The sequence below is a fragment of the Filicampus tigris genome, chromosome 2, assembly GCF_054856515.1.
Source record: "Filicampus tigris isolate MCC_2025a chromosome 2, RoL_Ftig_1.0, whole genome shotgun sequence".
In the NCBI taxonomy this organism is placed as follows: Eukaryota; Metazoa; Chordata; class Actinopteri; order Syngnathiformes; family Syngnathidae; genus Filicampus; species Filicampus tigris.
The window spans coordinates 27054601-27068898 of record NC_141218.1 but is presented as its reverse complement, the minus strand read 5'-3'; the positions used below and the strand labels follow the sequence as shown (position 1 = coordinate 27068898).

At 39.0% G+C, this 14298-nt stretch overlaps 1 protein-coding gene across 7 annotated transcripts; it reads right to left on the bottom strand.

The window, feature by feature from the left end:
- Window positions 1-5671: 5671 nt before the first annotated feature.
- Window positions 5672-13940, bottom strand: spata4 (spermatogenesis associated 4). 7 transcript variants are annotated; one of them, XM_086024599.1, is made up of 6 exons: window positions 13648-13940; window positions 11378-11507; window positions 11055-11173; window positions 8692-8915; window positions 8534-8611; window positions 5672-7220 (listed from the first exon to the last, which is right to left on the bottom strand). In XM_086024599.1, exons 1-6 carry the CDS (start codon window positions 13731-13733, stop codon window positions 7126-7128), a joined length of 732 nt encoding a protein of 243 aa, XP_085880725.1. In that variant the 5' UTR covers window positions 13734-13940; the 3' UTR covers window positions 5672-7125. The 7 variants fall into 7 exon arrangements, with proteins under 7 accessions (XP_085880725.1, XP_085880728.1, XP_085880727.1 ...); XM_086024602.1 differs by lacking the exon at window positions 13648-13940 and adding an exon at window positions 11640-12114; XM_086024601.1 differs by lacking the exon at window positions 13648-13940 and adding an exon at window positions 11656-12114.
- Between the last annotated feature and the right edge of the window lie 358 nt (window positions 13941-14298).

The following is a 14298-nucleotide window of genomic DNA, read 5'->3' as shown; positions in this document are numbered from 1 at the left end:
AACACAAAATGGTTCAACCCCACCCCCCCCCAACCAAGGCACTTGCTCCTCTGCATTAATGCAACAACCCCCTTCTAAAAAAAAAAAAAAAGGGGGGTGGGGGGTTTGAGGGGGAACATCTGATTTCCAAATGGGATTCTGCCTAATCGTATTAGTCATGCACATTCTATTGTACAGGCGGTGATGACGCGTTGCCACGTTGTGATCCAGTCCATGCAAACATCTTCCCATAATTCCCTGCCCTAATTCTCTGAAAAATTACATTTTACATCCTGTCATCTCGACCAGGAAGATTCAATTACATTTTATGTTAGCTTTTTATTATTTAGGGCCTCCTTTGATACTGTCAGACGGTGCATTTAATGAAATGGTGAAAGATAAAAGATGAGGCAAGCATCTTTACCACCGACTTCGCTTACCGTACTCTAGGGCCTATTTAAAAAAAAAAAAAATCGGGATTTTTCTGTCAAGCACTTTACATTCTTGGCATGAGTTAACCAACCCACAGGTAATTCTGTGCAGCGCCGTGGCTGCATTTAGTTTCTTAAAAGTCTTAATAATTTCAGACTATTCTGCCACTTGTTGATCTTTCTGCCAGTCACCCAGAAAAAGCCTGCTCTACGGCATCTATATACGGCACCTGCCAACGGGCCTATCGGAGGGCATTAAATTCCACCTTATTTTGACGTTTATCAGTCAATCACGTCTGCGTGATCTACGGACCAATCACACACCCATACGACGGACTCCAGACATCACGTGGCTGGTTCCCGCGTGTATTTGTTTACGCAGGCAATCTGACAGGACCGCCACGGCGACAGTTTATCACTAGTCAACATGCTGTCCAAATGAATTCACATCTCGCTTTGATAAAAGGTACATAATGAGTGGACAGGTTGGAAAATCACAGATGCACCAGGAGTGCTTTTTCAACTATCCCGACGGCAGATGCACTGGTGAGTCCTTGCGATCCCACAAAGGCTAGCAAAGTTTAGGTTACGGGCCCCCCGCAATGGTGGCTGCTACCGGCGTGGCGCTGTAGAACGGGCGCATCGGATGGGGCGCTCACTCACTGCAACCCCGGCGATATGACTTCATTGATTCTACTTTTGGTAGGCTGTAGAATGCTCGCCCCCTTCTTTTGCTCCCAGTTGTTGTGGCACCCAGATGCACACAACAACTGTCGACCATTGTGTGGTGTTTCCTGAAATTAGCGACAAGTTTTCTAACCTGCCAAAATGGCCTCATTTGCATTGTGGGATACGTTATGGCAATGTCCAGAGCATCAAGCCAACTCGACCGAGCGGCACAGTCGATCCTAAGGATTACACGATTCTTTGAGTAGTATTTGCCCCTTTGGATTGACTGGGCCAAACCAGAGGTAAGGGCTTTTTGGCAGTGACTTTTATCACTGGCTCTGTGCAAAAACAACTCTCACCATGTATTGGGGTGTTGAACAATATGGTTTGTATCCTTTTGTGGGCTTCCAACCTCCCATACCCCCCAAAAAATATGCTTCTAGGGATCAAAGTTAACACAGTCACACACGCGCACGCACACACACGCACCCATGAACACGTCTGTATGTAGCACAATGTTCATATATTTTTTTGCAAATCGTAAATAGATTTTTGAACATACATTGTTTTTTTGACATGAAAATTGATTTTATAGAATTGTTTGGGGTTTTTTAATAAGAAGAAAAGTACTGTTTATATATCTGAGGTGTCTTTTCACAAAACCCTCGATTTCTCCGTTTTTTTTTCCAGAAACAGGATATTCAGTGAAACTTTCCTATGTTCTGCTGCAGCTTACTCAAGAATCCCAAATGCTAGAAATAAACATTTTTTCTGATGAAAGAAGAGAGTCCCATGTCTCTATAGTCATAAAACACAATATTCTGTGTGCCTTCAAAGATAGGTCAAAATCCTTGAAAATGGCTGGCATTTAGTGAGTTAACTAACGTTTTCTTTAAGATAACCATCTACTTCATTTCTCTTCCTATCTACAACACGGTAAAACTATCTGAACCCTGCGCTTAAGCCAGGGATGGAGACTGCGACCAAAATGGTCGCATTTACCGAAATGCCAACCCCTATCGTCATGTCTCAGGAACATTCTTCAGTCTGTTAGGAACTTTTTGATTTTGTCAGGAACATTTGCATCTCAGCCAAAACAAAAAATGTGCCACGAGAAAGACTCAGAACAACATCAATATTTTCTTTTTTTTTTTTTTTACCTTTCTTAGAATAGTTTCAAGTGACCAAATATTGACAGCTTGTTTTATTTCAATTTTGATACATTCAATATGATGTCTGGCTCTATATTATTATACTGTATTCTTCCTGCGATTTTATGCAATGTTACACCAGAAGAGCCAAAGAAAAAGCAAAGTACACATGAATGAAATCCTTGCTGACTGAACTTGCTGTCTGCTCTCTTTTAGTATGACTTCTACAATAGTATTCTCGCAACATCTGATGATGGACAGATGGATGGACAGATGTTAGGTGGATGGATGGATTGATGTGTGCGATTTGGATGAGTGGATAAATGACATAATGAATATTTCACACCCTAATCATCTTAAGTACGGCCTTTCTTTTTGACTTTGTTGCCAAGTGTGCTAATGTCATTCAAAAATGGTTGCCTTTACTTATTCATGTGCAGACGTAATGCTGAATCAATATTTAAACTGTCAATGTAACACACTACGAGCTGAATAAATAATTCATTCATTGAGGACCACTTTGGTGGATTTCTTTAATTACACAGCGAGAGCGGACTCACTTTAAATTTGTGTCACAATTGGCAAAGATTTATTTTTTGTTTCTTACGAGGATTACGCAAACACCGACTTCCACTTTACATAATTGGTGCAAATCACATGTTGGTATGGATTGAGGAATTGTTCTCCTTTGGACACTAGTGTTTCAATGTTTTGATTAAATCTGGACAAACACTTTTTGTTTTATTTCTTTGATGGATATTTTCTTTTTTTTGTTTTGATTCTATGATCATGGACAGTTACAACACTTGTTTTTTTGTTTTTATTTTGTTTTTTTTGCTTTCCATCATGTTTCAGATTTGAAGGGCAGTCTAAATTTTCAGCTTTTACTTCACTGATGGACAATCACCTTTTTTCAGCCAGGAAAAAACAATTCTCAAGCATCACATACCATCCATTAATTTTTCTGCGCAGTAATAACTCATTTGACTCCTTAATGAAGAAATAATGTGCTTTACTATTTCTTCAGTTTTTTATTTTTTTAAGGTAAACAATAAATGGCTAACATTATTATTATTATTGCCTGGAAAAAATGTCTGCAGTACATTTAAATTACAATATGGTCGAAAAGATCTATTTCAGTAGTTCAATTCAAATACCGTAGTGACACTCATAGTGCACCGATTAAGTAAACACTTTCAGAAGGACAATTCCTATCTAATTTGTATACAATGAGTCTGACAAATTGAATTAGACCACAATAACTTAACTTGAAAAAAAGAATTAATCCATGTCCCATTGATATCAAAGGGCCACATTTTTATACCCAAAAATGTCATTAATGCTTGCCAGACTTGCCCTGAATAACATGGCTTTGGTAATCATAGTAGGAGATTTGGGTGTCGTGGAAGCGGGATGAGGGTCCTCACTCAGACCCCCACCTACCGAGCATCCTCCCTCCCTCAGTGCAGCGAGGAAAACGCAGCAGATGGCGGAATACTTTCTAAGGGCATTTCGGGCCTCTTCTCGCTGTGCCTTTTGCTGGCATACACACAGCTAGCGCTTGTTAGCACGTCGACATGCTTGAGTGAATATTACGCGATGGGCGTAGGCTTGAAAGAGACTCACAGTAAGCTAATTACCGTCTTCAGTGTGGGTTTTGCTGCGTCGTCGCCATGGCAACCCAGCCCGAGCTAGCGGAAATGCGCGGATGTAAATATAGGCATCAACTTTTCAACCTGAGTGTTTTTTTGGGGGGGGGGGGGAGTAGAATAAATAAAGGGACGTGTGCATATACAGTGGGTATGAAAAGTATTCAGACCCCTTGAAATGTTTTTCAAAATTTTCAAAAATTTCTACATTTCAGATTTTTTTTTTCTGTCAAGATGGGGTGCTGAGTGTACATTGATGAGAAATAAAGTGAACTTTTTTCATTTAGCCCATGGCGGCAATGACTCAGAAAGTGAAGCATTTCAAGGGGTCTGAATACTTTCTGTACCCACTGTAGGTCTTTTACAATAAAAGATGGATGTGCTTTACGCTGCAGGACAAACCAACACGGACATGCGCTGGTGCAACACTTCACCATCACAACAGCCGATGCCGATGACAGCCAGTAGGGGGAAAAACATTTTACAAAGGTAACAAGTTAGTTTTTACATATTTGTAGTTGTGGGAAATAATGTAAATAGAAATATAGTCAACTCTAAGTAAATGACACCCCCAAAAACATTTATATTGTGAGATAGTGGCAAGGGACTTTTTTCTAAATGAACCATCTTTGCAAATTTAAGCACAGTGCCACCAAATAGCACCAAAGTGAATTGGTGCGGTGGTAGGCTAAAAAAAAAAGAACAATCTGTAAATTTGTGAATGGCAAAACGCAAAGATGCAGAGGTTCACTATAAAGGACACCCTCACCAAAATGTTTTCAAGTGTCCATATCAACTGTTTGAATAGTAAATCTACCTCAAAACACAATCCCCAAACAGGCAACAAAAACAGCAAAACTTTTAACAATAAATGGATTACACAAGTTTGACTTTGAAAAAACATGCAGCAAGTGAATGTACTCTCTCTGTAACTTCTACTAAGGCTACAGTCTAAACCTAGCTCCTCCTCGATTTATAAATATCTTTGTCTTCAATCCAGGTTATCACTTCGGCAATAGTTCCTTGATACAAATGACTATTTTCTTATTAGCCAGGCTTTGGCGCCGTCTTGGGAATGATTTATTCCTGGCTGTCGCTCTTATTGTTTTTACCTGTCCAGGCAATGTTTTGAATAGTATTTAAACATGCCTAACTGTTGTACGTAACTGGGAATCAAATTGAATCCCTTCTTGTCACTTCTGTCGACTGAAAATGACATCACAACTGCTCAGCCGTAATTGGTCGTTACCTGAGCCTTAAGCAGTTGTGATGTCATTTTCAGTCGTCAGAAGTGACAAAATGGCCGCCCCGAGATGGCTAAAAAGGGGTGGATTTAGCTGCTTAACTCATATTTCACAAAGACAATATTATTTAGAATGCCGTGTTTCAACTAGTGGGCCTGCTAGGAGCATATTCTTGAAAAAAATGTTTGGGTTGATTTCCCCTTTAAATAACTCACGTTAGTGTATGGTCTTACCTTGTACTGATAACTTGTTGAAGCTGCTCTTAATTTGAGGGGGAAACACTCAAAAGGAAAAACGCAAGTTTATGCATTCGATGCGAGCTGAAGGTCTCGTGAAGTGAAGTAATATCTGGTGTTTACTATTTTCAACCCCATTTGTACACCAAAGAAAAACTAATTTATCTTTTCTTTTGATTGAAGATAATTCTATGTTTTGCTTTGAATGTTTTAAAGCACTTTGAGTTGCATTTTTATGTATGAAAAGTGCTATATAAATAAAATGTGATTGATTGATTGATTGATAAAACCTGAGTGCAGTGAACAACGTAATAAAAAAGATGAGGATGTTTTATTTACAGGCTGCAGTGATTGACTTCAGTCATCCCATCAATGTTGCCATCTAGTGGTGATTGTAAGCAAAACATGATGACATCATGTCTGCAACGAATGATACAGGTTAGTTTCGTTTGTGTACGTGTGTGGTAGTGGTGTTCAGAGTGTGAGACAACAAAGGTGATTTTTAAATGTCTTTTGTACAAATAGTTGTGGTCCAGCCATTATCAAACTTTTGGCTAGGTGGAGCAAAGATCCAACTTTTCAAGTAACTACACTATCTGAATCATGCAGAAAAACACACACCCCTTACTGGTTTAGCCAAGAGTTGCATTGAGCTTTTTGAGTTTTGCAGATTCACGTAAGCTATTTAGGTTGTGATAAGCGCTACATACTTGACTGTGTGTTGGTGGCGACGCAGTGGGGCTGTTTGGTAATGTATCTGTACACTACTGAAATGCTTATGCTGTCCAGTTATGCCTCGAGATAAGAGTTTCATTTGTTCCTTGACTACGCGTTTAACTCACATACTCATCTCAAGTCAGCTTTCCTCATTGAAATGAATGGTAATGCCATTAATCTATTCCACCGCCACCCAAAAAACATTTAGCATTTTTTAAAAATAACATTAAAATAGTACTATTTTATTTCATGAAAACGTACAGTAATGACATACTTAAAATGAATGACATTTTTTGTCATTTTCTCATTTCATTCATCACACCTTGTCCACTTAGGGGCAGTGTAAAGGCCTATTCACTTACTTTCCTACCTGGATGCAGCAGCCGTCATATTGTAGCAAGGCATGCATTTGCTTAAATCACAGCCGTCATATTGTAGCAAGGCATGCATTTGCTTAAATCAAGTGGGATTTATAATAACGCATCATTCTTTGCAGAGGATAAAGAATATGGCATTGTTTATGTGGGTAACATATTGTCTGTCTATGTGTTAATGCACTGTTCATGTTGAAATAGCCATTGCTTAAAGTGTTGTACACAGCCACATAGATAGTAATCATTGCCTATGTTAGCATTAGCCTTATTAGACAGTCTCCCTAGGCCTGAAGGTTTAGCTACATGGATGTTATAAACGCACATGTAGCTCACTGTTTTCTGTTTAGTTTGACAATAAACTTAAACTGAGATTAGCAATAAACAATTGAAGCTAGACTATTTCATCGGACACTGCGACCTCCCAGTATTTGTATCCCGAGTTTACACTCGCAAGTCAAAGCACACAAAAAAAGTCACCAGAACTGCTCCTATCTCAAAAAACTTCTCGAAAAATCCTGTCACTCGTATATCAAGGCATCACTGTATCGTCTTAACAAGCGCTTGCTTTTCTTTTCTCTGGGTTACTTTGAGAAGACCATGTCACGGCTAATTTACAACACTTGGGAACTGTTTGGAATTGTGAGGGTAGTAAAAAAAAAATAGCACAATGTTTGTTTAACAACTTTGTGGGAGTCTTCTGGCTGGCTGGTTCACTTTGATTGTCTTGTACGAGACAACAGCACCGCTCTGTGGTGGCTGGAGGCACAGCTCTAGAAAACACACAACGACAAGTAGAGGTTGAGCTAGACTTCAATACTGTACACAACTGCTGAAATGTTGAAAATATTTTATACTATTCACAAATAAAAAGGATAACTAAAATTTAACTCCATATGCAAAGTAGCCCAACACTTAAATTGAGCACAAAGGTCTTGGTTATCATTGACTTTCAACCGCTGTTCAAACTGTCTTATGAATGCAATATTGTCAGTCCAGCTCAGGGGCAGAGCCTTGCAAAGTAGATTATTTTTTCATGAATCTCATTGCGTGGGCAGTCTGTCAATCTGGGTGGGCCTGGGTGTGCACATTGACAGACTGCCCACCCAATGAGATTCATGAAAAAATATCTACTTTTACATTTTTTAGTAAATGATGAAATTATTTTTTATTTAGTTTAGTTTATTTAGTTTTTTATTTTATTGAATATTAAGAATGGCAAAATTGTGGTTGTCTAAGGAAGATCTGAACTTCATATTATTCGGTTTGTCATTTTATTTCACTATACGATGTATCGGGACAGGAGGACTGTGCGAAGTGAGAGAAATATTCAGGCCCACACAGATTTTTCCAGGCCCACTCATTAGCCACGTTGTGGCTTCGTCCCTGGTCCAATTACCAAAAATGTACATAAATTAAGAGTCCAAATCAAAGATAGATTTAGGTAGTTTGTTTTAAACATTCATGTTCAGTATAGTGTGGATCAAATTGACCTGTAAAATATATGTATATATTTTAAACTATCAAGTTTGTGAAAGCATTTGATTATAAAACTTTCTTTAATGTTTTTCTCTTATTATTATTTTTTTTAATAATTTTTGTAGCCCGTTGTTTTAATCAGTTTCCAAGAAGTAGCTCTCAGCTTCAAAAAGTTTGGTGACCCATGCAATACATTATTTATTAACTCCAAAAATACACTCTTTTGTGTTTTAAATTTCCTGAAAACACTTCTGGAGATGTGGGAATAATAACATAAGTTTTATTTACTTAAGAAAAATAAATACCATTATTTTTCTTTAAAACAAGTCAGTACCACTTTTAAACACACTGGAAGATGCGATCTGCATATTACCTACAAAACAAAATATGTGGTATTTTTTTAATCCATTAATTTTTTCTGTTAGTTATTTTGTATGTATTTTATGTATTTATCTTACATTAAACATGTAATATTACCACAATATAGTACTTTATAGCACTGTACTTATAAATGTACTATCAATGTTATAGTTTGAATTATGTTGTTTTGTATTGTTTTCCGTTTTTAATTATAGTTACAGAAGTGCACTAAATCAGCCAGCCTCACCAGCAAAGTTCTTTTCATCTCGACTCAGATTTTTCCCAGTCGTCTGTATGAGTCTTGACTTGACCAGGTTAGAATGCCCTGTTGACCAAGAAAATGTTCTATCAAAGAAATTCATTAAAGCCTTCACTCAGCACAAAATGGCCTCCCGGTGGTCTCACCGCAGTCAGTCACCACCCTTTCCACAAATTTGTCCTGCAGGTGCTTGCCGATGATGGCCTCGGCCCTCCTCCCGTTGGTGAGGATGTCAGGCTGGGCCATCATCTCAGTCTTTCTCAGGTTGCTCTTCACCGCCGTGGTGGCGGTAGAGCGTGCCGCCGGAGGGAGGAGCTGCTGGTACTTCTGGTCAGAGAAATCCAACTCTGGGCTTTGAGCTGTTCGGGGTCTGAACACAGGACTTGATAATCAGGTGGACAGATTTTGGGAAATTGACTTTTCAATGGCCTGTATGCAAATATGTTTGGAGTGCCTGCCCACCCATCAAGTGTGAAATCAAACAACCAAGCAAATCTGAAAAACACGTTCAACTCGAGCCATGCGGTGAGTCAGTGTCGCTCGTGCATGTTTGTACAAGTGTACACTAAAGAAACTCTTATTTTGCCATTTTAAAATGTAGTTTTTGTCCACAGCACTTGCACATGTGGACAAAATTGTTGGTACCACACTATTAATGAAAGAAAAATCCCAAGTTGTATAAGTTGTAAATCTGACAAAAGAAATATTAGATTTCAAAGAAATTATGAAAATTTACCAATGAAAATCAGACATTGCTTTTGAATTGTGCTTCAGCAGATTAAAATAAAAACATGAAACAGGTCTGAACTTTACATTTTGTTGTGCAACCTTTTGAGGTAATCACTGCAATAAAACCGTTTTGTACCTTTCTGTACTTCTCAGCAGGTAATTTGGCCCTCTCTTCACGAGCAAACTGTTCCAGCTGTCTCATGTTTGAAGGGTGCTTTCTCCAAATGTCTTGTTTTAGCTCCTTCCACAAACATTCAAAGACTTAGATCAGGGCTCACGGAAGGCCAAAAAGTTCCAGATTTGTCTCGTCTGTCTAGGCGACATTCTCCCAGAAGCTTTGTGGTTTGTCAACATACAGTTTGGCAAATTCCAGTCTCGCTTTTTTTTATAATTTATTTTCAACAATAATGTCCTCCTTGGTCATCATACATCAAGTACACTTTGGCTCAAACAACGACAGATGGTGTGATCTGACACTAAAGTACCTTGATCTTAAGAGTTGACCTTTAATTCTTTGGAGGTTGCTCTGGGTTCTTACGTTACCATTTGTATTATCCGTCTCTTCAATTTGTCATCCATTTTCCTCCTGCGCCAAAGTCCAGGGAGGTTTGTTACAGTCTCGTGGATCTTAAAATTCTGAATATTATGTGCAACTGTAGTCACAGGAATATCAAGCTTCGTAGATTTTATAGCCTTTACCTGTAATATGCTTGTCTATAATTTTCTTTCTAATTTCCTGAGACAACCCGATTCTTGACTCCCTCTCGCCATTGTTCAGTGTTGGTACAAACCTATGTCACATAATCTCACAGTGACTACCTTGTCAACCTTTAACTCAGTTGATGCTTACCTCGTGTTAACTCGTTTTTTATAATCCAATCGTATAGCGCCATCCACAGATTAACTCGAGAAATGCGTTTTTTGTGTGCAGTTGATGCCCAAGGCTCTGATGCAATTAATCACAAAGTTCCAGGCCTGGGAAGCATTGATGTCATCAGTGTCTTATATCAGATCATAGCCAGTACTGTTTGAGGCTAGAAAATATTTGTTTGACCACTGTGGGTTTTTCTTTTAACAGGGTGGTACCAATAACTTTGTCCACGGGTGTATATTTGTCAGAGATCATTATATTCTGCGGGTCTTGAAAGAGCAGTCAAAATGCTCAAAATATGGGGAACTCTGCTAAGTAGCGTCACTTTTTTGTAATAGTATGGCAAAAGTGCAGAACAGCTGGCTTAAAAACACATTTTTGAATTGTTAGAGGGCCGTGAAGGGTATGGACTTTTATGAACTGATCTGTGGCAGACAAAAGGTTGGGGAGCAGTGCTCTAGATGGCACTTTTTCTTTTTTTAAAGACACAATGGAAATTTAATGAACTGCCTTTGTACTCGCCTTTTCTAATTGTTTTGTATATTAGTTCATTTATGTGTGCCAAGCCCGTATAGCAACAGGCAAAACAATTACTGTACATGCTCTTCCGCTGGAGGTAAAGGTGCATAGAATTGTTTTGCTAAGTGGTGTGCCGTGAATTTTTTTTCTATGTTAAATATGTGACTTTGCTCAACAAAGGTTGAGAGACACTGATCTAGAAGAATAAAAAATAGCACAAGTGCTTAATTGAAAATAAGCTTCATTTTCCATCACTAGCTCTGAGTGGTTACTCGCAACTATAGTGCTCATGGCAGACACCTACAGGACTGACATTTGGTACATCCTGTTTTTCTTTGCATCAGTTTAGGATCGCTTGGCCTTGGCCTTGTCTCTGAAGTTAAGTGTCACCTGTGCTTGGTCAAGACCGAGTACACCTGCTGGACCAGCAACTCAGCTGCTCCCGGTTTACAGTGGATGGTCCCATAGACCAGCTTGTCAGTCAGGTGCAGACGCAACTTCTGCAGTGTCTGTCAGCACAAACAAAGATCTCTGATTGGTCCATTCGAAATTAGAGTGATGACATCACACACGTATATAGGACCTTAATGGTATTTTCTCCCTTCATAAAGGGACCACAGTCAACTGAAAACAAAATTAAACATGTTATAAAAATAACTGGAATTAAATGATGCCAGAATCTAGTTATTTCAAACAAATTTTCTTGCTCTTACCCGGCGTATCTTGTTCCAGTTGTCCTGCTTAGCAGAGAACGATGCTCCCTTGCTGTAGGAATGCATTTCAAAATCCCTGGGATAATAACGGCAAAACATCTCAGCCACATGGTAGCCAGTGGAAAAGTCTCTGGGGAGAAAAAAGACCACACACAAGTGCGTTTTAACATATTGACAACGATAGGGGGATTAATTGATTTGATCAGTTCATTAAAATGTGTTTAGGACGAACACGTTCAAAACACGTCCTCAAACAGCGTACAGAGGAGCCAATTTACAAAAGCACAGTCAGGCTGCCGAATTAGCCGAGGTGGGCAGTTTCGTTAAATTTGAAGGTCCGTCAATCGCCATCCGTCTGAAGCCTTGGTACCGCCATTCGTCTATCCGTCAAGCGCTTCCGTTATCGCTCCCATTCATCCCGCCCCCTTGAAAAAAACAAAAAACAAAAAAAAAAAAACAACGAAATAAAACAAAAAAACCTCATAGTCCAATAGTCCAACAGATTGTGCACTGTTGCGGCGAGCAAGACTGTACGGGAATTTAGGGGAATTCACTGGAGCACCTAATCCACACAGGCACTCAAGTCAAAGAGCGTGGCCGCCGGTCGCAGTGTCTGGAGTCGTTTCTGCAAGTTCCATAGTAACAGTGTTTACACAGCATGTTTTTTTTTTCTGAGATAAACTGGCAGAAAACAAGCTGTATGAAGAGAGCGCACTTCTCTGCTGACCCTCTTCTGGTTCACGATGTGATGTCACGAGTCTAAATATAGCACTTGTGCAGCATGCTATTAGGACCCATTAGCTGACCAAAAACATGCCTGACGTAAAATACATGAATCAAGCGGCAAACTATATCAAACGAAACAATAATCATCAATGTCATGTTATAGATTATTCCTTAGATGAGCGAAAATCCACTTCCGCCTATGCTTAGTCCGTCTTTTTTTCAAGTTTCACGCTTGTCCTTTATCGCCTGCAAAACGGGTGTCCATTATAGATGGATAGACGGACCGGTCCATCAGTCAGACGGAATGTCCACCTCTGCGAATTAGCGATTTGGTTGACCCTTCTAGCAAGTATTTTCCAGAGAATGGTGACCAGCAACCTTAATTCAGAAAACAAAAATGAGATACTTTTCACATTGTTTTGCGTACAACATAAGGCAACCCTGTGAAACCACAGAGTGAATTGCGCTGTTGGACCATTATATACATTGCAAAAGCAGTAATTGATTGACAAAATGGAAGCTTTAAACCCGAGGTATGTGCATCCAAGCCATATTTTTGCAGGGTTGCCTTTCCTCAGCTGTATAACCCTACACTAGAAAAAGTGTGAGATAGCTGGCATGGGACATATTAGCCAAGCCAAGTGGAATTGTTGAACAAGTAAAATGTTAACTCATGTTTAGCCTACAAGCATATTTTGACAAAAGGGATTTTTGTGTCTTTTTAATAGTCAAATAACAAATATTTTAATAATAATCAATTAATCTGTCAATTATTTTGTCAATTAATTGGATTTAAAAAACAAAACGTTTTCATTTCCACCCTTTATTTGGAAATAGGACATTCAACTTGATCTTGAAGGAAATACAGAAACATAAATTATGATTTAGTTCCTGGTTTGGTCCATAACATGTAAATTGACAAAAATATTGATCATTGTTTACCGAAGTAAAAGCAGATGTTTACACGTTTTATTTCGGAGGGGGAAAAACACGAACATAATCAGTTTCTTTACTGAGAATAAATAATGTTGAGACGCTGAAATTCTGACAGTTTGGATACATTTAAATTAAACAAGGACTTTAAATGATTAATCGTTATCAAAATATGCAATAATTATTAGTTGTCAATTAATCGATACACCTCGAGTATCTGAAAAAAATAATATAATCCCAGAGGGCAAAACCCCTTAAACAAAATCATGTTTTGAATACAGTAACGTCATTGACATTGTCATTTCATCTTGTATTAGCGAAGGGGGGAAAAAAATACGATTTTTGTGGGGGAGGGGGTGGGTTTTTGAGAGCGGATCTTATCCCCCAGTCCGAGAAGGGCGGATTTATTTTTAGTATTACTTAATATAATACTAAACAACAAAAGGTACACTTTTTATTTTCTTCCCCTTTCTGATTATAGTTTGCCTGTGTGACGGAAACACGTAAAACTGAAGAATTATAAAACTACTGTTACTACTAATAGTGACATTTGTAATATTTAAATGTACTGTATTTATATTTATTTTAAATGCCATTTGACGATTTATTACCTGCGTACGTTCATTGGCTGGACTGTCAGTTCGAGGCTTTGCAGCCATCTTGTGACGTCCCTCGGCAGCCCCGCCATAGTCTTCATTCGTTTTTTCTCTCCCACACCCTCCTTCTCGCTCTCTTTCCCGGACTGACTTCAAGCCAAACAACGTGCTCCCCGTTTTCTACTCGTTGTCTTCGTCCACCTTTGTCACACGGGGCGGTTAAAGCTATCCAGTTTGACGTAACGGGCCTTCGTTGTATGGCACGTATCTCCATGGCAACGCTCCCGGTCGGAGAACGACAACTTGTGCGATGGCGCTTGCTGCCCCAGGTTGGTCAAGGTTGGAACTACTACAATATACCTCCGTTGAATTACGCAAGACAAGGCAGCTTTATAATGACACATTTCACACACAAACTCAACGTGATTCACACAAGCAATTACGCAATACCTACAAGTATTTACAACATGCGATCTGTTCAACTGTATGTTAAGATTAATTGTATCAACAGCTGCACCGACACCTTCCCTGCGTCAGTGTGCAATCTTATGTCATTTAACCGCTTAATAAGAACTGTTTCTCTACTGTGATGAGGTCGGAAGCCTCTTTGGAAATGATAAAAACGCCAGTTTGAGTTTTTAACAAAAATTGTTAAAAAAAATCACT

Coding starts and splice junctions, on each gene's coding strand:
- spata4 (XM_086024599.1), bottom strand. CDS start 13,733: ATGAAGACTATGGCGGGGCTGCCGAGGGACGTCACAAGATGGCTGCAA. Junction 11,174..11,377: donor ACTGGAACAAGATACGCCGG/GTAAGAGCAAGA, acceptor TTGTGCTGACAG/ACACTGCAGAAGTTGCGTCT. Junction 7,221..8,533: donor AGATGAAAAGAACTTTGCTG/GTGAGGCTGGCT, acceptor TGTGTTTTCTAG/AGCTGTGCCTCCAGCCACCA.